Source organism: Hemitrygon akajei, chromosome 3, assembly GCF_048418815.1.
Source record: "Hemitrygon akajei chromosome 3, sHemAka1.3, whole genome shotgun sequence".
NCBI lineage: Eukaryota > Metazoa > Chordata > Chondrichthyes > Myliobatiformes > Dasyatidae > Hemitrygon > Hemitrygon akajei.
Genome location: NC_133126.1, coordinates 69,955,965 through 69,983,408, shown reverse-complemented (window position 1 = coordinate 69,983,408; position 27,444 = coordinate 69,955,965). Strand labels below are relative to the sequence as shown.

The 27,444-nt window shown below is 42.3% G+C and overlaps 1 protein-coding gene across 3 annotated transcripts in view; it reads right to left on the bottom strand.

The window, feature by feature from the left end:
• The window catches only part of stxbp6 (syntaxin binding protein 6 (amisyn)), a 353,461-nt gene that overhangs the window by 100,070 nt on the left and 225,947 nt on the right, over positions 1–27,444 (bottom strand). For all 3 annotated transcript variants that reach the window (XM_073040088.1, XM_073040089.1, XM_073040087.1), the window contains exon 4: positions 13,816–13,981. In XM_073040088.1, the coding sequence (XP_072896189.1) occupies positions 13,816–13,981 (166 nt within the window). The remainder of the gene's footprint in view (positions 1–13,815; positions 13,982–27,444) is intronic.

Below are 27,444 nucleotides of genomic sequence, written 5' to 3'. Positions count from 1 at the left end.
CAGGATCACAGTGGAGAACTCTCTTGCTAAGTAGAACAGTCAGAACTTAATCATTAATGGTACAAGATTAGGAGAACAAGAGTGAGCCAAGACTTCTATGCCAGAACACCACAAAGCATTTATCATGAAGTCCACCCCAACACCCCTCCCATTTCCTGATTCTGCAGTTCAGTTCATCATCTATTGGACTAAAGTGCCATGTCCGGAGTATCGGGGGTGAGCCATGTCTCAGTGAACAGAGAACAGCCAAACCCTCATTTCCGACTGATACAGCAATCTTGTCCTTAGATCCTGTATTGTGTTCTCCAACGACTGTACAATATTCTGCATTGTGCTAGGGAGGGGCAATCACATGCCCTGCTGCTATAATCCAGCTTGAAGTCCATCCCAGCATCTTCTCTTCCAGTGACAGCCAACCTGCAAGGTGCTGTAACTACATTCCAAAGAATCAAGTTCACTCAGTCCTTCAAGTGATCGTAAAATCACCAGTGCGTTTAGATGGCTCAAATGTATGTTACCTTAAAGGGAAATTACAGGCTGCAGACTGTAGCAATTCAGGACATGCATATTTTGTAGTTTTGTCAGCTGCCTGCAAAAAGTCATTGTATATCATCAGCACCATCCCACGTTGCCAGTCTATCTCTGGAACCATTCTTGTCGATAAAGATGCATACATCAGGATATTCTTCACTGATTGCAGCACAACATTCAACACTACCATCCCCTCAAAATGAATCACTTGTTGATCATGGCACTCAATACAATGAGTGCTTGCTTGACATCTGCCTTTGGCAGTATTCTATGTAAACTGCAGTCAGGATCACAGTGGAGAACTCTCTTGGTAAGTAGAACAGTCAGAACATAATCACTGGCTGTTCAAGATTGGGAAGGCTTACCCTCTGGTAGGCCTTCACACCCTTGCTCAAATGGAATTCCCACAATTAAACGTTATAGTCAGACTGGGGCTAAATTTATGGGGTTTTTTTTGTACTCTGTATTTATAAAACCCAGAATACCAAATATTTAGGACTGTACCAAAAAGGAAAAAAAAAATCTCTCTTTGTTCCTCACATGATCTATCACCCTGCAGTTTATAGCAACAGAGGAAGAAAGATGATTATTGTCTGCATAGAACAAAATATTCCAGGCCTTCTGTTAACAGAAATATGCTATTACATTAAAGCATCACAGTAGCTTTCAAAAAAGAAAGCATTTAGATGCATCATCCAGGGCTGTTGGTTGCAAATGAGCTGGAGAATTGTTTGCGTAGATTGATATGACTGGTTTAAAAATATTATCCAATTAACTACATGAATGAAGTTCAGGCAATATCTTATAGCCTATCAGAACTGGTCATTTAATTTAATGGTTCATCTTTGGTGAAAATACAAAGCAGGGTATCACGACTTGAATATCCACTGTGTCTAATGGCTGGAATAATAATGGAAAATTCCACATGAGAAATCAAGCAGCAAAAAGCAAATCTATCCATAACTATCAATGTGTCAGGTGTCATGTGCATTTTCACTTTCCATTTCAACAGAGTCTAACAAATAAACTCCCATCCATGAATAGAGAAGCCTATTAACAGAAGAATTATGATCTGAAGACGTCTTTCGTTCAAGTAACCAAAGAAGTTAATAAGAAAGAAAATCAAAAATGTAGCTCTAACCCTAATCTGCAGCATTCAGGTCTTTGTGAGACAGGTCAGCATTGAAGTGGTCAGTGATAACAAATATTTCTGCAACATGTGATTGCTGGAATCCTCAGAGACAAATATTTAGAATTTTAGCATAAGTGGCCAATCTGGAATTTTGATTTAAATTTACCCATGGAATGAGACATCACTGATAATTACTAACTGAACTAAGGCAGCAATTGTGTCACATCTTGGTCAGACCAGACAAGGATCACAGCTTTCCTTAACTGAAGGACATTAATGACACCTGTTTATAACAATAGAATAGTACAATGTTTATTGTTATCAGCTTTTGCTTAAAATCTTCAGATTTATTTCATTGCTTCAATTTAAATGCACAAACTTCTGTTGATCTTTGAACTGGGGTTCAGGACCAATGATTAGGCAGTCTACTTGCTAGTCCAGTAATTTATTGACCATACTACTGCACTCGTGCTGTAGACGAAGCTGCCAGTTTCCAGATAGTGCATACCCTAAAGTGTGTAGTTCCTTAAGTAGAATGGCCATCTGATTAGAATACTGGCCAATTCTGCTTGACGATAATCAGAATTGAATTTATTATCACTGATTTACATGACATGTAAAATGTTGCTTTGCAGCAGCACTACTGTGCAAAGGCAAAATTATAAATTTCAAAATAAGTAAGTAAAGCAAAAAAAAAATAGAATAACAAGGTAGGATTCAATGATCATTCAGAAATCTGATGGTAGAGGGGAAGAATCTGCCATTGAATTATTGTATCCTCCCTTGAAAACGCTGAGGCAAAAAAAGCAATTATCTAGCAATCCTACTCTTCCTCATGCACATTACTGCAAAGTATATTACAATAAGAAGAGATTCTGGAACTCTGTGTGTGTGGATCAGCTGTAATGCCTTTCAGATTGAATAACAATGCTATCCATAACTTAAGCTCTCAAAGGCTGACTGCTTGTGAGGAATCACAAACACTGTACATCAGCCCTAACAAAAGATTAAGAACATGAAGATACAAGAGACTGCAAATGCTGAAATCTGAAGCAACAATCTGCTAGAGGAACTCAGCATCTATGGGGGAAAAGGAATTGTTATGTTTTACACTGAAGCTCTGCATCAGGACTATGAGTGCAGGGGGAAGATTGCCGGTATAAAGAGGACAGGGGAGTGGTAAGACGGGGCCATTGGTTGATTAGAGGACCAAGGAAGGGTGAAGCATGGAGCCATATAAGGTAGGATAATGAATCTATGTGACAAAAGAAGGGGGAAATGGAAAAGGTGAACCAAAGGAGAGAGAACTTGGATGGGCTGGTAGAGGAACAGATAGGGTTACAGCTACCTGCAATTAGGAAATTCAAATGCTCATAGCATTATGGTGTAGGCTACCCAAATGAAATATGAGGTGTTTAACATTTCCTTCCCTTACCTGTTTCCATCTGCCTATCACTCACACACCTGTTCTCCTGGGTTTCTTCTCCCTTCCTATCCCCTCTTGTCTTGTTCCATCTGCTCAACATCTCTCCACATCTGGTTCCACTCATCATTTCCAGCCTCTCTCTCCAACTTCCTTCTCCCTAGCCCAAACCTGGCTCCATCTGCCCAGTACTTTTTTCTTCCTTTTTTTTGTACCTGTTCCCATCAGTCTGTTGCAAAACTACCATCCTCAACCCCCTGCTCTGTCTGCCCACAAATCCCCCATCACACCTGGTTTCACCTACCATAATGACATGGGACACTACAGATGTCGGAATCTGGAGCAACATCAATAAGTCTCCGGATTCTCTTCCTGCTAAGCCCTTTGATCAGAAGCTGCTTGATCTCCTGAGCCCTCCATTTAATTGCTTGTTCATCTGGATTGCAATATCTGCAGTTTCTTGTGTCTCAATTTTACTAACATTGTGAAGGGATGCTCACCTGAAATTGTTCTCTTTTCATAGGTAACTCTTTCATTCTGCTCACCCCCTCTCTTCCTCCCATGCACCTCAGGTCCTCTCAGTTTTGGCCCCTTTCCCATACCCATCCCCCTAGCACCTCATTACCTATAGATGATTCCTCCCTGCCCCATCTACAAAGTAGTTCCATCCACCCAACCATACATTTTATATTCTGAATCCTACCATCTCCCATATGGTTCCATCTGTCTTTCAGTTCTCATTGTGTGGTTCCAATTATCACCTTCCTGATTTATCAGAAACCAGCACTGATAGCCTTTATGATCACTCCATCCTCTCCTCTCTCCACCTTGCTCCATTGGCTTCCTTTGTTTTGCCAATCTATCGCCCATCTGCCTCAGTCTCCACCTCACCCTCTCCCTCCCAAATGCCAATCTTCCTTCATCCACCCACAATCCACCAATCTCCTTCCAGCTCCTTTCTCAGCTTTTATTCTGGCCATCTACCTTCCCCAGTGTCCTGGAGCAGAGTTTTTGGCTTAAAATGTCAACTATCCCTTTGACTCCATAGATTCTACTCAACAGTGAGATCCTCGAATAGTTTACTTCAGATTCCGGCGTCAACAGTCTCTTGTATCTCTACTGAAAAATAACTACTGACCATGACATTGCAAATATGTTATTTTTTCCCTCAGAAAAAAACATTATGGATTTTGTTTATTTTTTTAACAGGATGTTCCTAATGATTTGATAAATAAACTGTCACCTGCACTGTGGCCTTAATACAATTGGTTTATACTAGACACTTTATCTGGGAGTTTCAATTTATTACATTGCAGCTGTTCTGGATTCACACAGAGATCAAGTCACAAAAGTTGAAGTTTAATTCTCATTCAACCACACACATGTATACAACTAAATGAAACAGTGCTCCTCCAGAGCCAAGGTGCAAAACACAGCAAATACATATAGCAGCTATAGCACATACAGTTGGAAAAATATTAATAGCACAAGACCCCGTGTGTCATGGCCTGAAGATTTATGATGCATGGAATATTGTTTTGGAGCCATACTTCTGTAAAAACAAGTACACAGCAGTTTCTCATCTTGTACTGGGCCAGCTACAGATGCAGGCAATCCAGCTCATCTTCCCTGGAGTAGCCTCGACAGGAGAGCCAGACCACAGGGGCCAGCCCTCAACCAGCACAGATTCCAGCACTCCCGCTGCACCTCTGTTCTCTCTCACACTGCCTCCTCCCCAGGGTGGCAGTGTGCTCATGTTTTTGCATGAAAACAGCAGTGTTGACCTATTGGTCTCAATCAGTTTGCGATGCTGCAAAAAATACAGAATCAAGCGATTCAGTAATCATAAATTTCTAGCATAACTATGAGAAGGGAATAACATTTGACTCATCTAAAAGTGCAATTATTGAGAAAGGCAAGGTCTCGACATCGCCCATTATTTACATTAAGTATTTCCAGGGCTTCTGCCACAACTCTACATGTCTGTAAGCTTAATCCATATATTAATCATGTTTTCATTAGCTTATAAATCTCATATAACTGAAAGATCAAAAGCTCCCCTTCAGGCTGAAAAGTCGAAGCTTGACCCATCTTTCTTCATTATTTAATCTCTTGATAGAAGGAACCAAACTCATATCTGCATACTGGACCTCCTCCAGTACTAGAATATTTCATTCCTCGGGTAATAAAATCACAATCTATGATTTCACAAGAGCAGCGTACTGTTTGATCGTTACCTCTTGAAAATGAATTTATGATTTTCTTCATTTCATTCGACATCTTATTAATCTTCTTCACTGCTCTTCCATTCTGCTTTGGCTTTGAATCTTACAAGGTTCCTTACTTTCCATCCTCAGCTATGTCACAAATTTTTATATAGAACTGTTAACCTTTCCTTCATGTAGTATTTTTATGTGCAACAACTGCTGTACCTACACATCTTTCCAAATCAGTCTAATGACTATGCTATCATTCTCAACCCTTTATTTCAAACATATTGTCTCTCCTACCCCAAAATTAGTGTCAGGTTCCATCACCCAACCTTTTGGATGTAATACTGCTCCTTTGGGCGGTTGTGAAAAACACATGGCACTATTTCAAAAAACACAATTTTCCTCAGTGTCCTTGCAAATATTTATCTCTGAAGCAACGTAACTGATATAGATTGTTTGGTTATTAACCCATTGCAATGTGCAAATTTCTCTACACTTTGTACTGCCTCGGTAAAGCAGCCATTATAATCAGACTCCTTCTACTGACATTCTCTCTTCTCTTCCCTTCCATTGGGCTGAAGATCCTTACCATAGGGCTCAAAGACCGCTTCTATCCCACTTCCATAAAAATCTTATACAACAAGATGAATTCTTGACTTCAATCTACTGTATCATGGCCTTGTGCCTTGCTGCCTGCCTGAACTTCTGTTATTGCTTTTCTTTTATACTACCTTGACAGATTGACATAAAATGGTCTGTATGGGTGGCAAGCAGATTTTGACTGTATCTTGTACATGCAACAATAATAAGAAATTTACAAATTTAGTGAATTTCAACTCTTTAAGGTCACCCAGTGTTCTACAAATGGAAGTCCTTGTTTTCTTTAAAATGAGTTTCAGATCCAAGGGTTGTAGACCTAAAACATTAGTTCGGTCTTTTATCACAAATGCTGCCTGACCTGTTCAGTTTTCCCTGAATTTTGTATTCTTCCTTCAATTTCCAGCACCAACATTTTTTAAACTCCCTCCATTTCCCTCATTCATAGATGCAGCACCAGCTCCAGCAACTACCTTAGGTATATTCCAATCAGTAATTCTCATCTAATCTAGCAACTTCAATTAAGAAGCAAATTAATGCAAGTACTGTAAATCTAAGTTAAATATGAAAAATGCTTGAATTGCCAGCTGATCAGGCAGGCATCTGTGCAGAAAACCAAAATGGTTCTGATGAAAAATTAGCAGTCTGGAACATTGAACCTCCTTCTCTCCACACATGCTGTCTAACCTAGTAAGTAATGCAGCTACTTGAATTGTTTCTGCCAGTTCCTTACACTCAATCCACATGAATGCATTTCGTTCTTAGTCTTCACTAAGAACCCCTATAAAAAAACATCTTGCAAGTTAAAGCATTATCATATGACTCACCATAAACAATTTGGACTCTCACATGGTCATCCAAGTGAAAGAAATTAATCATACTACATCCCTCTCCTTTAAACAGCTGAAAACTAGGTTAACTACAGCAAACACAATATATAGACATGGTAATTGGTACCTCATCTTGGGTATCAAGAGGGAAAAAGCCACCTTTGCATAAAAAAACACCTGTCCGATAACGATCACTGGATACGTGGCTAGCTATCAAGGGCATTACTGACTACGCAAGAGAAAACAGCATCGACTGTACCAGTGCACCACCCTTCCTGATGCTCTAAGAAAGTTTTACGCATGCTTTGAGGTGTGCAACACAATGCCGGCCACGAAAGGTACCCCACTTCCCGGTGAAACAACAGAAGACATGAGAAAGGCTCTGCAGAGAGTAAACATCCAAAAGGTGTGGGGCCAGACAACATTCCAGGCCGAGTACTCAGGGACTGTGTATACCAGCTTACTGACATCTTCAACACTTCGCTCATCTAGGCTGCTGTAATCAGATGCTTCAAACCAGACACCATCACCCCAGTATAGAAGAACTCTACACCTTTTGAACTAAATGACTACCACCCAATGGCACTAACACCAATCATCATGAAATGGTTTGAAGAGCTGATAATAGCACATATCAAAAACTCCATTCATGCCATATTGGACACTCACCAATATGCTTCCTGACAGAACTACTCTTATGACAGATGCCATAGCATCAGTCATGCACCTGGCCCTGTCATGCCAAGAAAACAAGGACACTTATGTCAGAATGCCGTTTCTGGACTTCAGTTTGACATACAACACTATTGTCCCACACTCCTTGGTGGACAAACTCCTTTTCAGTCCAAATACACCACTGTGCAATTGGGTGTTGGACTTCCTAATGAAAAGGCCTCAGATAGACATGATGTACAACCACTAGTCCCTTCCCATCATGCTCAGCGTTGGTGCCCTCCAGAGCTGTGTGCTGAGCACATTGCTGTATGCTCTGCCCACACATGACTGCACCACTGAACACCTGAGGAAGCGCATTGTCGTTTACTGATGACACAACAGCGGTGGGGTTCATCACTAACAATGAGACAACCAGCAGAGAGGAGGTGGAACAGCTCGAGGACTGGTGCCGGGCAAATACCTCTTCCTTAATATCAGCAAGACAAAGGAGATAATTATCAACTTCAGGAGATAATTATCCACTTCAGAAGAACTCGCACTACTCACACCCCTCTTTACATCAGCGGCACCGCAGTGGTAACTGCGAGCAGTTTCAAACTCCTGGGAGTGCACATCACACATAATCTCTTATGGTCCCAGAACACAACCTGCACCATCAAGAAATCCCCACCAATGCCTCTACTTTCTGAGGAGGAGAAGAGAGCTGAATTTTCCACGTCAATATACAGATGTGTAGCAGAGAGCACCCTAACAAGCTGCATCACTGCTTGGTACGGAAACCGCACTGCGACGAACAGAAAGGCTCGACAATGAGTAATCAAAACTGCCCAATGCATGACCAACACCAGCCACCCTACCACCAAGAGCATATATACAGAAAAGTGCTGGAAAAGGGCCAGTAACATCATGAAGAATCCTATCCACCATGCTCATGGACTATTTGTCCCATCCCCATCAGGGAGGAGGCCAAGTAGCATCAATGCAAGGATGACCTGACTCAAAAACAGTTACTTTACCTAAACAGTAAGGCTGATCAACACCTATATCCACTAACTCCACCACTATTATTTCCTGTCAGTCACTTTATATACAGCCTAATGTCACTTTATGGACTTATAAGCAACCTATGTATATAAGCTATCTTATGTAATTACATTCATTGAGTTTTTCTTATTATTGCGTTCTTTGTATTTTGTGATTTTTTTGGTACTGCATTGGATCCGGAGTAACCATTATTTCGGACTTTTGATCAGATAGCTCCAGACTGCGTATCCCACCATCTCCAACTCAGGCTCCAACAGTGCTGGACTCCTCCAGACTGCAGGTACCCCAGTCTCCAACAACCCCGGACATCTCCAGACTGCGTATCCCACCATCTCCAACTCAGGCTCCAACAGTGCTGGACTCCTCCAGACTGCAGGTACCCCAGTCTCCAACAACCCGGACATCTCCAGACTGCGTATCCCACCATCTCCAGCTCAGGTTCCAGTATACATTCAGACAGCAAATTACTTGATTTCCAGCTCTATCTCCAGCCCCAAATGCAGCCACCCTCACCTCCAGGCTGTGACCTTCCCCAATGCCACTGAGCCCCTGCGCTCCCCTTCCTCCACCACTATTCCCCCAAAGCTGGGTTTCTCAGGATCCCCCCTCACCTCCTGAGTCCTCACCCTACCTTCCCTCTTTCCCATCTTCTGACATCACTAACTTGCTTCCCCCCTCTAATCCCTGCCATGTCTTTCACAATTCCCTCCAACCTTCCCATCTCTGAGATGGAATGTTCTGGCCTTAGCAAGGGCCTTATCTTTGTTCCCCTTCACCCACACCTCAGTGGGTTCTGCACCCATCACAGTGCCAAACTTTGCTTCCATCTTTGAGCCCACTTCTTTGGCAAGAATTCACCACCCCACACTGATGACCCCCTTCTCCTGTCTGTAACCTTCCTCTTCTTCGTGGACACTCCTCTCTGGTTCTCTGCCTGCTCTAAATCTTTTCATCCCTAATTGCTGACATATAGGGATATAGGGATGCTGACTTCAGCACTCCTCTCTCCTCTTCAAACATTATCCCCTTTGAACTCACTTCCATCCACTCTCTCGGCACCAATCACAACCTCACCATGAAACCCTCAGAAAAAAGGGGTGCTGTTATAGTGTGGTGGACTGACCTTTACTGCTGAAGCCAGACAGCAACTCTATAACACCTCCTGTTACTTACCCCTTGTAAAGGACCGCACTCAGGAACATCAGAAAATTGTCTCCGAAACCATCACCAACTTCATCCATTCTGGCGATCTCCTATCCAGACACCAATCTCACAGTTCACTTACCCCGCAGTGCTCGTTTCTACCTCCTATCCAATATCCACTAACTTAACTGTTCAGTTAGGCCCAATGTTTCTGCCTGCTCCTGCCCCAGTGAACGTTGACTCATGTCCTCATTTTGGGAATGAATAGGTTAACATATGAGGAGCACTTGGCAGCTTTGGGCCTGTACTCACTGGAATTCAGAAGAATGTAGGAGGATCTCATTGAAACCCACTGAAGGACTAGATAGGGTGGATGTGGAGAGGATATTTCCTATGGTGAGGGTATCCAGAACTGGAGGGCACTGCCTTAAAAATGAGGGGCGACCCTTTAGAACAGAGCTAAGGAGGAATGTTTTTAGCCAGAGAGTAGTAAATCTGTGGAATACTCCGCCACCGACTGCGGCAGATGCCAAGTCCATGCCTATATTTACAGCGGAAGTCAATTGTTTTCTGATCGGTCATGGCTTCAAAGGATATGTCGAGAAGGCAGGTGTATGGGGTTGAGTGGAATCTGGGATCAGCTATGATGGAATGGCAGAGCCATTCAGAATGGGCTGAATGACCTAATTCTGCTCCTATGTCTTATGGTCTTGACTATACCTTTTCCCAAACTGTCTCCTGTAAAAGTGCCATTACCTTTCACAGTTCCTCCATCTCCGCCACATCTGTTCCTAGGATGAGGCTTTCCTGTCCAGGTCATCTCTAATATCTTCCTTCTTCAAAAGAATGAAGTTTCCCTTTAACCCCCATTGATGCTGTCCTCACCCACATCCCCTCCATTTCCTTGACATCTATGCTCAGCCCATCTTCCTGCTGCCTTAATAAGGATAGAGTTCCTCTGGTCTTCATCTATTACCCTATGAACATCTTCCAACACATCATTCTCGGCAATATCCGCCATCTTCAAGGTGTCCCTACACCAAACACATCTTTACCACCTCTTCCCCCAATTCTTTGTCTTCCATAGGAAAAGCAGCCTCTGTGATTCTCTTGCCCATTCATCCCTTCCCACTAATCTCCCTCCTGGCATTTATTCTTGCAAGTGGGAGGAGTGCTACACCTGCCCATTCACATCCTCCCTCATCTTCATTCAGGACCACAAACAGTCCTTCCTGTTGAAGCCACACCTCACATGTAACACAAACATGATACGTCCAGTCTCTATACACCTACTTCCCCCATCATGAGGGCCTTAAAACTCTCCGCTTCTTTCTGGACAGCAGACCCAACCAGTTCCCCTTCACCACCACTCTCTTCCACCAGCAGAACTGGTCCTCACTCTCAATAATTTCTCCTTTGGCTCCTCCCACTTCCTTCAAACTAAAGGAACAGCCATGGGCAATCATATGGGTCCCAGCTATGCCTGCCTTTTGGTTTGCTATGTGGAACAGTCCATGTTCCAAGCCTACACTGGCATTACTCCGCAACTCTTCCTATGCCTCATCGACAACTGCATTGGTGCTGCTTTCTGCACCCATACTGAAGTTATCAACTTTGCCTCCAACTTTCACTCTCAAAATTTACTTGGTCCATTTCCAACACCTCCCTTCCCTCCCTCGTCTCTGGAGACAGTCTATCTATTGTACTGACATCTTTTATAAACTGACTGACTCTCACAGCTATCTGTTCCCACCCTGTCACTTGTAAAAATGCCATCCCCTTCTCTCTGTTCCTCCATCTCTGCTGAATCTGCTCTCAAGATGAGGCTTTACATTCCAGAACTACTGAGATGCCCCTCTCCTTCAAAGAAAGGGGCTTCCTTTCCTTTACCCTCACCTGCATCTCTTCCATTTCAGGCACATCTGCCCTCACCCCATCCTCCCGCCACCCCACTAGGGATAAGGTTCCTCTTGTCCTCACCTACCACCCCACTAGCCTTTGCATCCAGCACATAATTCTCAGTAACTTCTGCCATCAGTGGGATCCCACCACCAAGCACATCTTTCCCTCCCCCCACTTTCCACAGGGATCGCACCCTATGTGACTCCTGTGTCTACTCGTCCCTCCTCACTGATCTTCCTCCTGGTACTTAACCTTGCAAGTGGAACAAGTACCACATCTACCCCTACACCTCCTCCCTTACTACCATTCATGGCCCCAAACATTCCTTTGAGGAGGCACTTCACCTGTGAGTCAATTGGGGTCATCTGCTATACCTGGTGCTCCCTCTATGGCTTCCTGTATGTCCATGAGACCTGACGTAAATTTGGAGACCACATCACCGAGCATCTTCGCTCCATCTGACAGAAAAAGTGGGATCTCTTGGTGGCCGCCTATTTCATTTCTACTTCCCATTCTAACACATCAGTCCACGTCCTCTTCTACTGTTGCGATGAGGCTACAAACTGGTTGGAGGAGATCCTTAAGATTCTGTCTGGGTAGCCTCCAACTGATGGCATGAACATTGATTTTTTTGAACTTCTGGTAATGGCCCCTACCCCTCACCTTATCTCCTGACCTGCCCATCACCTCCCTCTTCTCTTTCTTACATGGTCTTCTACACTATCCAATTAGATTCCCCCTTCTCCAGCCCTTTATCTCTTTCACCAATCAACTTTCCAGCTCTTTACTTCACTCCCCTCCCCTTGTCCGGTTTTCACGTAACAGCTGCCACCTTGTACTTCTTCCTCACCTCCCCACTTCTCCCTTTCCATTCAAATCCCAAAGGAAGGTCTTGGCTCGAAACATCAACTGTTTACTCTTTTCCATAAATGCTGCCTGACCTGCTCAGTTTCTTCAGCGTTTTGCGTGTTACTTTATATGTAAATCTGTTGGGAGTCATCTACTGTATCTAGTGCTCTAGACATAGTGGCTGCTTTGACATTGGTGAGACCCGATGTAGATTGGGGTACTTTGTTGAACATGTCAGTACCATCCAAAAAAAGCAGTATTTTCCGATGGCCAGCCAACCATTTCAATTCCTATCCCCATTCCTGTTCTGATTTTTTGGTTCACGGCCTCCTCTTCTGCCACAATGAGACCACTCTCAGGGTGGTGGAGCAACACCTCATGTTCTATCTAGGTAGCATCTAACTTGGTGGCATGGACATCATTTCTCCAACTTCCTGTAATTTTTCTATCCTCCCACTTCCCTCTTTTACATTTCTCCATTCTGGCCTCTACCTCTTCTCCTCACTTGCCTATCACCTCTCCCTGGTGCTCGCCCCCCTCCTCTGATCATTCATTCCCCTCCCATCAGATTCCTTCTTCTCTAGCCCTTTGCCTTTCCCATTTATCACCTTCCAGTTTCTTATTTTAACCCCCACTACCCACCACCTGGCCACCTATCACCTTCTAGTTTGTCCTCCTTCCCCTTCCCCTACCTTCTTATTCTGGTGTCTTCCTGCCTTTCTTTTTACAGTCCTGGTGAAGGGTCTTGTCTCAAAAAGTTGACTGATTATTCATTCCCATAGCATTTTGTGTGTGTTGCTCTGGATTTCTAGCAGCTGAAGAACCTCTTGTGTTAACAATTATTAAGTTCTCATTTACACTTATGTACAGGAAATGACATTAAGCAATCTTGAATCTTACAATATTCAATTAATCTATTACTAGGCTATGAAGCAAGACTAATGGGAATTTAAAGTAAAAGGAAAAATCTGCAATTGGTGGAAACTTGAAACAAAAACAAAATGCTGTAAGTATTAACTGTAAAGAGAAACAGAATTAACACTTCTGGTAAATGGCTTTTCGTCAGAACAAGGAAAGTTATGGGTCAAACAAAATGCTTTAAGATGAGGAGAGGTAAGAGATGGAAACAACTTAAAATATACTTGTTTTCCAACTTTTCGTGTCTGTTATTAGTCAATTGAAACTCTATTTTTCACACTACAAAAAGGATGCAACAGGTTTATACAACGGAAAGTAGGATGCTTGTGAGTGTGAGTGAACTCAGCAATGCCAGAGAAAATTTACTTTTCTCCCCCTCAGATTACGAGTCAATCAAATCACTTTTCCTGCTGTGCACCAGAATCACTTTGGAATTTTTAGTTGTCAATGACATTTTCAGATGGTATCTTCTTCCATAATTACAATTCAATTAGGATATAAATCAGGATATAAGTCACAGATTTGAAGACAATCACAATATAGCAAATGCAGACTTACCACCCAACAATTTAGATTGGCAATTAATGAACTCCGGCTTTCTGTCTGAAAGGTATCGCTGAGAAATATTGTGAAGGATTTGAAAGAAGGTACATTTCTCGGAGGCTGTGCTGGCAACCCACTGGTCAAAGGCATTCTCAAACACAAGGTCAAATTCAGGACAATCCTAGAAGACAATAATAATTAACAAATTGCTTTTGTGTTGAAATAATGACAATGCCTACACTCATCCAGGCGGAGGAAAATAATTACTTTCATTTGATTAGTTTATAACATACAAGCATCGTAATGTCATTATCTTTGAAATGACAAGTTCCCTATGTGTGCAGAACCTGTAGTACAATAATCTTTTAATGTTGATTGTGTTAGAAATCTGAGAAACAGAGTGAACAATTGGGAAGAGATTTCAGGCCTTCATGAAGGTGCCACAGAAGAGATTTATATGAAATTCAAGTTAATGGAATTGAAAGCAAATTATTGACCTGGTCAGTAAAGTCAATTTGACTTTAAAAATAAACCGAATTGAGAAAATGGCAAGTATTCAAATTAGAAATTATGGACAATGGTATCACATGGGGATATCGTTGGCAAGCCCAAATTGATTCACTTCAGCCCAGATTCTACCGTGGGTGGCATAAAAATAGTTTCGTATAATTGCTCACAGACCTTCATTGGGCTTATTTGCAAAGAGCACAGCCATCTTTCAACTGATTAAATTTAGCATCTGGTGTCTGTGGCATCTGTGAGCAGGTACAAAGTACGGAGCCACTCCAACCAAATCAGATTAAAGATTCCTCAGGGAGACATATAGACTACTACACAGAAGAAGCAGGAATTAAAAATACCAAAGAAACTAAGTCTGGGGATACAGACACAGAGTTACAGAGGGAAGAAGCAAATAGTTTATATGTCTGCAACAGCGCAGGAGGCCATTTGGCCCTCAACCCCCTGCTGGCTCTCTGAAAGTACATTGCAAGTCATTTCTTTACTGACATTTCCCCATAATTCTGTAGGATTGCATTCTTCAGAGGAATGAGATTCCACACCGATGCAACTTAACGTTTCTCACGGACACTCTGAGTTCTCACTGAGATCTTCATGGAAAATCCAGATTATATTCAATAAAATGAATCACAGAGAGGGATATATCAAAGTTTGTTGAAGATAAACAGTTGTGACATGCTGGGTTCTGTAAACAGAAGCCTAAAATTATAAGGTGACATTGATTGAATAAATAAGCAGCAGCTTCATCTGCTGGAGGCAGACATGAGAGCAAAAAAAAAATTGATTTGAGTATGAAATTTACAAAGAAAAACTGGAAGCAGTGAAATTAAAAAATTAGAGAACCAAATATATTTTATTGCTTCATTGTAGTCATAATGAAGCAATAAATAATTCAAAAGATTAAAGGATGGAAATTTTGATTTGAAGAAACTAGAAACTATAAATGTTTGGAAGTTGTGCACAATATCTGGTTACAGCATACATTTCTGGGGAATAGATAAAAGAAATAGATAAATTTACACAAAAGTAGTGTTAAGAGATATAGAGACAATATAATTGTACAATCTTTTTCCTTTGTCCCCAGTGAAATCATATTTAGATTTGGCAACAGAATATTCAATTCAATATGATTCAGTCAAATTTACTGTTTACAATAAAGACAATTTTTACAATTCTTTTTTAAAGTCATAAGAAGCAGAGCGGATAAAGAAAATCTGGCAATTGCAACAGATGTAGGGTTCAACTGGAGAATATAAACAATACTGAAGCTGAGAGACAGTTATGTACTGAGGGAAATGAAGGAACATGGCACAGGACCAGAAAGGAAGGCCGATTCAGCTATTCAGCTTTGATTTTGATTAGTGAAGAGGGCACAAGGGATTATCTGATCAACTCAGACTTCTGCTTCTCATGTTACTTTCCAAAATATTGCAGACTTCGAGGTGAACTAAAACCAAAAGCAACACCTGCCGATTTATTGTTTTTTTTAAATGCAGTGAGAGTTTACAATCTGGAATGCTTTGACTGACAGACGGATGGCGATGGCTCAACTGTGATCTTCAGAACAGAACCGGATCAGTATTTGTAAGAAACAAAATATCAGTGGCTTCAGGAAATGGGCAAACAATGAGATGAGCTGCAATGCACCTACAGAGAGCCCATGAGGATTTGAGCAGTCAAATAGCCTCTTCCTGTGTTGTTAATTCCCTCTGCCTGTAGTTACAAGTATATACAAAACCAGGTTCGCTAGTCCATAATCTTCATGCCAAACGTTGGAAAGTTATCCAAATAAGTGCCCTGATTTTTCTCCATAACTTATAAAATTAGGGTGAGTTAGAGAATTCCAAGATACTGATTGGGCAATGAAGTGCAAAAATTAACTCATAGCACTGTAGCAATGATGTTACTGGAAGAGCAAATTGGGAATCTAGAGGCAAGTTCAAAACCAACCAGTGCAGCTGAGAATTTTTAATAAGATCTGGTTTATCAGTGGTGACTGTTAAACTTACAGGCTGCAGCGTAAAACCGCCTGAATCAATACAGTATTTTAGAGAAGGAAGGCTTGAAATGACTCTGGCCCACAAAAGGATTCTGCATATAGTTCCAGTTACCACATGAGAGAAACAATGTGATTCCTGTACAGAAAGTGCAGAGAATTTTCATGAGGACATTTCTAGGACTAGCAGGTTTACAACAATGGCTTTGCGAAGATTTAACTGGGGTTGAGAGGCCTAGAGTGTAAATGGTAAGAACACACTAGTGTGACTTTGGAGGCATAGGATAAAATGTAACTAGTAGGAAGATGAAAAGATCATGGACGGTAAGAGTAGCTTGTTCAATCGTTCTGGGCTGCCCCACTACTGAATATAATCATTCTCTTCATTAACTTGTCCCTGCCATTTTGCCATAATTCCCTGGACCCTCTGGTATTAAATTGTATCTATCTTCATGAACATAAGTAACGATCTGGCCTCCAATGTACAGAGAATTCCAGGATTTCATTGCACTCTTAGTAAAATAAAACACTTCAGTTCTAAATGGCATACTGAGGCTTTGACCCCAAAGTTCGGGTTTTTGCAGCCATTGGGAACATCTTCCCTACATTTAGTTTGTATAGTCCTATTAGAATGTAATAGTTTTCATTGAGTTCTTCCCTCATTCTTCTATACTCCAGTGAACATAGATCCAATCTTCATGCCTTAGCCCCATCACCCATCATTCCAGGAATAAGTTGAGGATATCTTTGTTCCATTCCTCTGTGTCAAGAGCACCTGTTCTCAGCTGGAAAGACCAACATTGCATTCAGATATCTGGATGGGGTCTCATCAAAGCACTGTCGAGCTGCAGGAAAACATCCTTGTTCCTTGCCTTAAAAGCACATGCAACAGAAGGTGACCCTAACTGCTTAATTTCAGCAACTTGATGTACATGGACAACTCAGTGACAGTGCACTTTTCCAAATATTCAGATAATAATCTGCCTTACTGCTTTTACAACAATTTCACAATTATCCACATTAAACCTCATTGTCTCTCATACATTTGCTCACTAGCCCAATATACCAAGATCAAGCTGTAGCCTCTCTGCGTTTTCCCGTTTCAGCTACGGTAATAGCCCCTCTCAGCATTGTACCTTCTGCAAACTTGGCAATGTTATTATTTCCTTCCTTCATGCAGACCATTGAGATATACAGTATTGAGAAATACTGAAGTCTAAACACTCACCTTGCATCCTAGGTTACTTAATAGAAACATAGAAAACCTACAGCACAATACAGGCCCTTTGGCCCACAATGCTATGCCGAACATGTACTTTAGAAATTACCCAGGGTTACCCACAGCCTTCTATTTTTGTAAGCTCCATGTACCTATCCAGGAGTCCCTTTAAAGACCCTATCGTATCCGCCTCCACCACCATCACTGGCAGCCCATTCCAAGCACTCGCCACTCTCTGCATAAAAAACTTACCCCTGACAGCTCCTCTATACTTACCTCCAAGCACCTTAAAACTGTGCCCTCTCGTGTTAGCCACCTCAGCCCTGGGAAAAAGCCTCTGACTATCCACACAATCAATGCCTCTCATCATCTTATACCCCTCTATCAGGTCACCTCTCATCCTCTGTCACTCCAAGGAAAAAAGGACAAATTCACTCAATCTATTCTCATCAGACATGCTCCCCAATCCAATCAACATCCTTGTAAGTCTCCTCTGCACCCTTTCTATGGTTTCCACATACTTCCTGTGGTGAAGTGACCAGAACTGAGCACAGTACTTCAACTGGGGTCTGACCAGGGTCCTATTTAGCTGTAACATTACCTCTCGACACCTGAACACAATCCCACGGTTGATGAAGGCCAATACACCATATGCCTTCTTGACCACACAGTCAACCTGTGCAGCAGCTTTGAGTGTCCTATGGATTCGGACTCCAAATTCCCTCTGATCCTCCACACTGCCAAGAGTCTTACCATTAATATTATTTTCTGACATCATATTTGACCTACCAAAATGAACCACTTCACACTTATCTGGGTTGAAGTCCATCTGCCACTTCTCAGCCCAGTTTTGCATCCTATCGATGTCCCGCTGTAACCTCTGACAGCGCTGCACACTATCCACAACACCCCCAACCTTCATGTCATCTGCAAATTTACAAACCCATCCCTCCACTTCTTCATCCAGGTCATTTATAAAAATTATGAAGAAAGGGGTCCCAGAACAGATTCCTTAGGCACACCACTGTTCACCGACTTCCATGCAGAATATGACCCGCCTACAGCCACTCTTTGCCTTCTGTGGGCAAGCCAATTCTGGATCCACAAAGCATAGTCTTTTAACAATGTGTCAATTATGGGATTAAATTTGCCATCCCCCAAATGTAAGAACTGCTCCAGGTTGTAAAGACTTCTAGAAGGTAACCACAAATGCATTCACTATTTCCAGGAGCACTCCCTGCAGTACTCTGGGATGTACAGTACATTCAAGATTCACTCGTCTTCAAGCTCCATTTACTTCCCCAGCACATTTTTTTCCACTACTAATTTCTGGTTCCTTAAGGTTGTTATAGCCGGGGGGGGGGGAGGGAGGGGGTGGCAGTGGGGATAAGCTCCCACTACCTATTAAATGCCCCCAGTGGTGCGTTTCTCAAATAGCCTCTGACAGCCAAGTCTGGCAACTGGCCATCACTTGTGGCTCAGCTAACAAGTCTGGCGAAACAGTTTCTATTGACATGAAAATGGGCAAAGGCGGGTCACTAGCACCTTAAAATCAGTTGCTTTGGGTAGACGGGACTCATCAGCCATTGTTGGCAGCTCATCTGAGAGAGGAAGAACTCTGATCTCAAACTTCTGGTACCTTGTGGCTATACTCACTCACGGGGAAGGCTTTAGGAGTGAACTCAGAGGAAAAATCCGGAGCTGGAGTCTCTAAAGCGATCCTACGTTGAGTTCAACGCTGACTGGTAACTCCTGTGATGCTGCTGATGATAAACTATATTGGTCTCTGCTGTTCCTTTGCAGTCATCAGCTGTGTGAAGACTGGGAGCTTGCCACATGGGCAACTGCTAGCTGTCCATATATTATTGCCCTGGCTTGCATATCACATAGACAGTCCTCCATGATTGACCTTGACCAACAGAGGACCTCAACTAATTTCCATCTCTTCCTCTTTCCCTCTCTGGGTGACTAGTTCCTCAACTTACCAGGGAGGCTATTTGTGCTTTCCTTATGAGGTCAGAACCAAAGTACATGTTTATTGGTCTGCCATATCTTGGTTCCCGAGTATAATCTCCCAGGAAAGAAGATGACAAACGGACTCGGGAGTAAATGTTTGCGGAGCTCGGAGTCCAAAGGTAGGATGTCTGTGGCTGCTGAAAGCCAATCATCTAAACCCCAGTCACAGGACATCAACACAGGAATTCCTTTGAGATTCCTCATCATAACATCAGAAGTGAGAACCATTACTGATGACTCCATAACACTAAATTCAATTCATATCTTAGCTGAAACTGAAGCAGTCCACATTCAGATTCAGCAAAATCTGGCGAGAATATACAGTATATCTGGGATGATAACAGCTATTAATATTCACAACATACAGGTGACTATCAAGGTCAATTGCCAACAAGAGAATTTAACCATCTTGTTAAATTCAACAGAACTGTGCCCTCCCCTAACCCTGGGGTCAGCCAGAAACTAGAGAGACTGCCATATACTGTGGCTACAAGACAACAAAAGGATAATTAATGCACTGTATGACTCACCCTATGTCTCCTAAATGTCCTTCCAACATCTGCAAGGCAGTTCAAGAATATGATGGAATACTTCTCTTTGCTTAGATGAGTGTGGCTATAACATAGGCAACTCAAATCCACTGAGGAAGTTTACCTCAATACCTTGACTGATTCTGCACAGTCAATCTCACTACATAAACACAGAAATCCTACCATCAAAGAGGACAAGATTGAAAGCACATGGTTCCTTGCCTAATCATGCACCATCCTACCACGGGGCATTTTTGTCATTTCCTCATCACCATATGGTAAAACTACAGACCTCTTTTCTGGGTTACTTCAACTCAAGGATTGCAGTGATATGAGAGGGGGAAGCACCAGCACATCCTGGGTGGCAAAAAATGTGAAATAAATTCTGGTCTTGTCAATTGATTTGATATCCTGCTTATTTTTTTTATTAAATTAATTAATTGGATTGTGAAACAGATGTGAAGTTTGGAAGTATCCAGTGACAGGATCTGCCAGCCATTCCCTTTGATATTGATTCTTCCAAACAGGAATTATTGCAGCAATCACAGTGACCTGCTGAAATACACTTCAGCTGTCGATTGGACAAGTATATATTGATTAGAAAATGCCAGCATGGATATGGCATAAACGCATCATGTCCAATAAACTTGATAGAGCCTCTTGATGAAGTAACAGAGAGGGTCAACAAGGGGAATATAGCTGATGAAGTACATATGAACTTTTAAAAGACGTGATAACCATGGTGGTAGAGATGCCATCAAGAGCAGCCCACAGGGAAACAAAAGGCTATATCATTGCTTGAAAATTATCTCAATAGGAGGGAAAGGAAAGAAGCTGTGAAAGTAGTACTGTGGAACTACCAAGGAGTTAATGTTGAAACCCAGTCTTTTCTTACTGTACATTAATGACTTGGACTTGGGTGTACAGGTGTGTACAGGGCACAATTTCCAATTGATACAAAACTGCAGTGAAGCTTCTTAGTACCGTACGCAGCAGAATGCTACTTGGCTACAGAGGGAAAGTGCTTGCATTCTGTCAGTAGTCTCTGCATCCAAATTTGATACTGAATATGCTTATTGAGCAAAAAGGTTTCGGTAAAGGCCACAGTAAGCAGCGGTGTACTATTATTGGCCAGTAGCACTAGTTGGCGATACAACTGAAGATTCTGACCATTACTTCACTGATCAATGGGAAGAAGTTGTAAAAGAACTAAGTGATCATTAGTCTATTCATTTAGTTTTACAAACTGTCTCTCCATTCTTTAAAAAAAAGATGGAGGCAGCAGAAAGGAAATTATAAACCAGTTAGCCTGACCTCAGTGGTTGGGAAGGTGTTGGAGTCAATTGTTAAGGATGAGGTTATGGGGTACTTGGTCACACAGGCCAAGATAGGACAAAGTCAGCATGGTGTCCTGAAGAGAAAATCTTACCTGATGAACTTCTTGAAATTCAGTGAGATTACACCTAGGATAGATAAAGGGGATGCAGTGGATGTTGTATATTTGGATTTTCAGAAGGTGCCACACGAGGCTGTTTACCAAGTTAAGAGCCTATGGAATTACAGGAAAGTTACAAACATGGTCAGAGCATTGCCTGACTGGTAGGAGGCAACGAGTGGAAAGAAAAGAATCCTTCTCTGGTTATCACAGACAAAATACTGGAGGAACTCAGCAGGCCAGGCAGCATCTACGGGAAAAAGTACAGCTGCATTCAGGCTGAAACCCTTTGCCGGGACTGGAGAAAGAAAGCTGAGGATTAAATTTAAAAGGTGGGGGAGGGGAGAGAGAACCACCAGGTGATAGGTGAAACCTGGAGGGGGAGGGATGAAGTAAAGAACTGGGAAGTTGATGGGTGGGATGACGTGAGAGGGGGAATAGGAGATGGGAAATGGAAGGGGGGGTGTTGCTATCGGGGGGCATTATTGGAAGCTTGAGAAATTAGAAATTCATGCCATTAGGTTGGAGGCTACTCAAAAGGAATACAAGGTGTTGTTCTTCCAACCTAAGTGTGGCCTCGGTGTGACAGTAGAGGCGGCCATGAATGGACATATTAGAATGGGAACGGGAAATGGAATTAAAATGTGAGGCCACTGGGAGATCCCGTTTGTTCTGGCAATCGGAGTGCAGATGCTTGGTGAAGCGGTCTCCCAAAACGCTGCCCTCAACTGCATGTCTGCTCTTACCCCATCCTCCCACCACCCTACCAGGGACAGCGTTCCTCTTGTCCTCACCTACCATCTCACCAGACTCCTTGTCCAGCACATAATTCTCTGAAACCTTTGCCACGTCCAATGAGATCCCACCACCAAGCACATCTTTCCCTCCCCCTAACTTTCTGCAGGGATCACTCCCTGCACGATTCCCTTGTCCATTCATACCTCCCCACTGATCCCCCTCCTGACACTTATCCTTGCAAGTGGAACAAGTGCTAAACCCTACACCTCCTCCCTCACTACCATCAGGGTTCTAAACAGTCCTTCCAGGTGAGGCGACACTTCACCTGTGAGTCTGTTGGGGTCACTTACTGTGTTCGGTGCTCCCGGTGTGGCCTCCTGAACATCGGTGAGACCCGACATAGATTGGGAGACTGCTTCGCAGAGCATCTACACTCCATCTGCCAGAGCATGCAGGATCTCCCAATAGCCAACCATTTTAATTTGACTTCCCATTCCATTATGTCCATCCATGGCCTCTTCCACTGTTGTGATAAGGCCACACTGAGAAATCGGTGTTCATGCTATCAGGTTGGAGGAACAACACCTTATATTCCGTCTGAGTAGTCTCCAACCTCAATGGCATGAACATCGATTTCTCAAACTTCAGGTAATGCTCCCCGGTGGTTCTCTCTCCCTTCCTCCCATCTTTTAAATCTACTCCTCAGTTTTTTTTTCTCCAGACCCGTCAAAGGGTTTTGGTCCAAAACATTGAATGTACCTTTTTCCATAGATGCTTCTTGGCCTGCTGAATTCCTCCAGCATTGTGTGTGTGTTGCTCAGATTCACAACATCTGCAGATTTTCTCTTGTTTATGGTTTGATCCTTTTCGGGTTGGCTGCCAGTGACTAGTGATGTTCTGCAAGGGTCGTTGTTGGAACTGCTTCTTTTTATGCTGTATATCAATGATTTAGATTATGGAATAGATGTTTTGTTGCCAAGTTTGCAGATGATACAAAGATTGGTGCAGAAGGACTGAGACAGGTTAGGAGAATGGACAAGAAAGTGGTAAATAAAATACAATATTGGAAAATGCATGTCATGCACTTCGGTTGAAGAAATATTTTCTAAACAGGGAGAAAATCCAAAAATCTCAAATACAAAGGGATTTGCAAATCCTTGTGTCAAATACCCTAAAAGTTAACTTGCAGGTTGAGTCAGTGATGAGAAAGGCAAATGCAATGTTAGCATTCATTTCAAGAAGTCTACAATATATGAGCAACAATGCGATGCTGAGGTTTTATAAAGAACTGGTGAGACTTCACTTTGAGTATTGTGAATAGGTCTGGGGTCCTCATCTAAGAAAAGATGTGCTGGCACTGGAGAGGGTTCAGATGAAGTTCACAAGGATGATTCCAGGAATGAAAAGTTTAACATATGAGGAATGTTTAATGGCTCTGGGCCTGTACTCGCTGGCATTTAGAAGGATGGGGGTGGGGGGACTCTCACTGAAACCTTTCGAAGGTTAAAAGGCCTAGACAGAGTAGATGTGGAAAGGATGTATCCCATGATGGGAGAGTGTAGGACAAGAGGGCACAGCATCAGGACAGAGGGATCCATTTAAAACAGAGTTGTGGAGAAATTTCGTTAGCTAGAGGGTGGTGAATTCGTGAAATCTACTACCACAGGCAGCTGTGTAGGCCAGGTCATTGGGTGTTTTTAAGGTGGAGATTGATAGGTTCTCAAAAGGCCAAGGCAAAGGTTATGGTTAGAAGGCTGGGGAGTGGGGCTGAGGAGGGGGAAAAGATAATCAGCCATGATTGAATGATGGAGCAGACTCAATGGGCCAAATGTCTAATTCTGCTCCTATGTCTTGTGATATTTCAAATATATGCATTGGATTTGATGTTAATTATATTTCAGGATTACAGTTTAACCTAAAGACATTCATGCCACTAGTACCATAAGATATAGGATATAGGAGCAGGATTAGGCCATTCAGTTCCTTTGCCATCCCTGCGTCTCTCATTACAATATCTCCAGTGTCATTTTCTACTGGTCCTATATCTACCCTCAACTCTCTTTTACCATTTATATACTAAAACAGTTTTTAGTATCTTCTTTGATATTAGTCACCAGCTTCCTTTCATAATTCATCTTTTCATTCCTAATGACCTACTTAATTTCCTTCTGTAAGTTTTTAAAATCTTCCCAATCCTCTATCTTCCCACTAGCTTTGGCTTCCTTGTATGCTGTCTCTTTTGCTTTTACTTTGGCTCTGACTTCACTTGTCAGCCACAGCAGTGTTCTTCTTCCATTCGAAAATTTCTTCCTATTTGGAATACAGTCGGCCCTCCTTATCCACGAGGGATTGGTTCTGGGGCCCCTCGCAGATACCAAAATTTGCAGATGCTCAAGTCCCTTATTCAACCTGTCTCAATGTGGTGAACCTTAGGACCCAGCGGAACCCCAGACCTTATTTAACCAGTCTCAGTGCGGTGGACATTAGGACCTGGTGTCAGAGCTCTGAATCCGCAGTGTTTCTGTTCATGAAAATAATCATGATCACGATTGAAAATAAAGTAGAAATAATAAAGCGATTGGAAAGAGGTGAAACACCATTGGTCACTGGAAAAGTGTTAGGCTACGTCGGTCAATGATTGGAACAATTTAAAAGGATAAAGGCTCTGCCCCGATGAAAGCTACAATTATTACTAAGCAATGCAGTGCTTTAATTATTGGGTTTTGGGTTTTTGATCCTCCATATCAACCCGGCATGGTGGACAGAGCACTCAGGAGTGGTCTGTCACTGAATCGAACTCGGGAACTTTCGTTCCCAAGCCCGGCACTGAAACATACGCTCTTAAGTGTTTTATATGCATAGAAAGGTAAATTATATACTATATACTAAGACAAATGTTTGACTGATGCTAAATAATACCGGATGTACCTGTTCCGACTTACTTAGTAAGAGAACTTATGATTTTTTTAATCTCGATCCACAATAACCCATTCACATCCTCTTGTATACTTTAAATCATCTCCAGATTACTTATAACACCTAACACAATGTAAATGCTATATAAAATAGTTGTTATACTGCATTGTTTAGGGAATAATGACAAGAAAAAGAAGTCTGTACATGCTCGAAGAACAATTGCTGGAAGAGCATGCGGAATTCACGGGTAAGTAGGGCCGACTGTATATCTGTCTTGCACTTCCCTCATTTTTCGCAGAAACTCCAGCCATTGCTATTCTGCTGTCCTTCCTGCTAGTGTCCCTTTCCAGTCAAACTTGGCCAGTTCCTCTCTCATGCCACTGTAATTTCCTTTATTCCACTAAAATACTGATACATTGGAGTTTCGTTTCTCCCTCTCAAATTTCAAAGTGAACTCGACCATATTGTGATCACTGTTCCCTAAGGGTTTCTTAACCTCTCTTACCACCTCTGGATCATTGCACAACACCCAATCCAGCACAGCCGATCCCCTAATGGGCTCAACAACAACCTGTTCTAAAAAGCCATCCCTTAGACATTCTACAAATTCTCTCTGGAGGTCCAGTATTGGCTTGTTTTTCCCAATCCACTTTCATGTTAAGATCCCCAATGATTATCATGACATTGCCCTTATGACATGCTTTTTCTATCTCCTGCTCTAATTTGTAATCCACATCCTGACTGCTATTTGGAGGCCTGTATACAACTGCCATTAGGGTCCTTTTACTTGCCATTTCTTAACTCAACCCATAGACACTTTCCAATCCTATGTCATCCCTTTCAAATGATTTAATATTATTTCTTATACACAGGGCCACACCAGCCCCTCTGCCTACTAACCTATCTTTCTGATACACCGTATATCCTTGGATGCTCAGCTCCTAATGGCTGCCATCCTTTTGCCAAATTTCAGAATTGCCTACAATGTCATACTTGCCAATCTGTAGCTGAATTTCAAGATTGTCTGTTTTATTTCTTATGCTGCATGCATTCAAATACAACACTTTCAATCCATTATTTATTGCCTTCTATTTTAACTGCACCACATCTCTATTGTCCTGTAACTCATCTCACTGGCTGTGATTATGCCTCATCTCCTGTCTGTCCTTTCTATCATTCTGTTGCACGCTATCTCCGATTTATTTCTATTTTCCCCTTCCTCAGCCCTATCACTCTGGTTCCCATCCCCCTGCATAGTAGTTTAAACCCTGACACCAGCTCTATTAAATCTGCCTGCTAGGATATTGGACTCCTTTGAATTCAATCTGACACTACAGATCTGGTACATATCTGACATTACAGTAAAAATGTTGCATTCAATTGTTTTTTAATGTCATATGCAGCGAAACACTAGTAACAAAAATGGTCAGAGATAAAAGGGACAGTGGAATCCTTTGCTTTCTATGCATGCTAAGGATCATGGAGTGTCTATGACAATGGACCAACATTCAAATTCTCACATTTACTCCACTGAAAGATGCTAGTCAGCTATCCTATGTCAGTTATCACAGAGTGCGAAAGACGGGATAGTGATTGCAGGGGAAAAATGAATAGCTTTAAGAAAGAGGATGTGCTGTAACTTTTGAAAAGCATTAAGTTAGATAAGCTGCCAGGACTGGACGAGATATACCCTAGGCTATTCTGGGAAGTGAGGGAAGAGATTGCTGGGCGATGATCTTTTTGTCATCAGTATGGACATGAGAAGTACCTGAGGAATGGAAATCCTTAGAGGCAGGATTTATGAGTATTTGGAGAGAGATAAGCTGATTAGGGACCATCAGCATGGCTTTGTCAAGGGCAGGCTGTACCTTATGAGCCTGATTGAATTTTTTGAGGATGTAACAAAACACATTATTGAAGGTAAAGCAGTGGACATAGTGTATTTGGATTTCAGTAAGGCACTTGATGAAGTTCCCTGTGCAAGGCTCATTCATAAAGTAAGGAGACATGGGATCCAAGGAGACCTTACTTTGTGGATCCAGAATTGGCTTGCCCACAGAAGGCAAAGGGTGGTTGTAGATGATTAGTATTCTGCATGGAGGTTGGTGACCAGTGGTGTTCTGCAGGGATCTGTTCTGGGACCCCTCCTCTTTGTGATTTTTATAAATGACCTGGATGAAGAAGTAGAAGGGTGAGTTAGTAAGTTTGCTGATGATGCAACTGTTGGGGGAGTTGTGGACAGTTTGGAGGGGTGTCCGAGGTTACAAAGGGACAT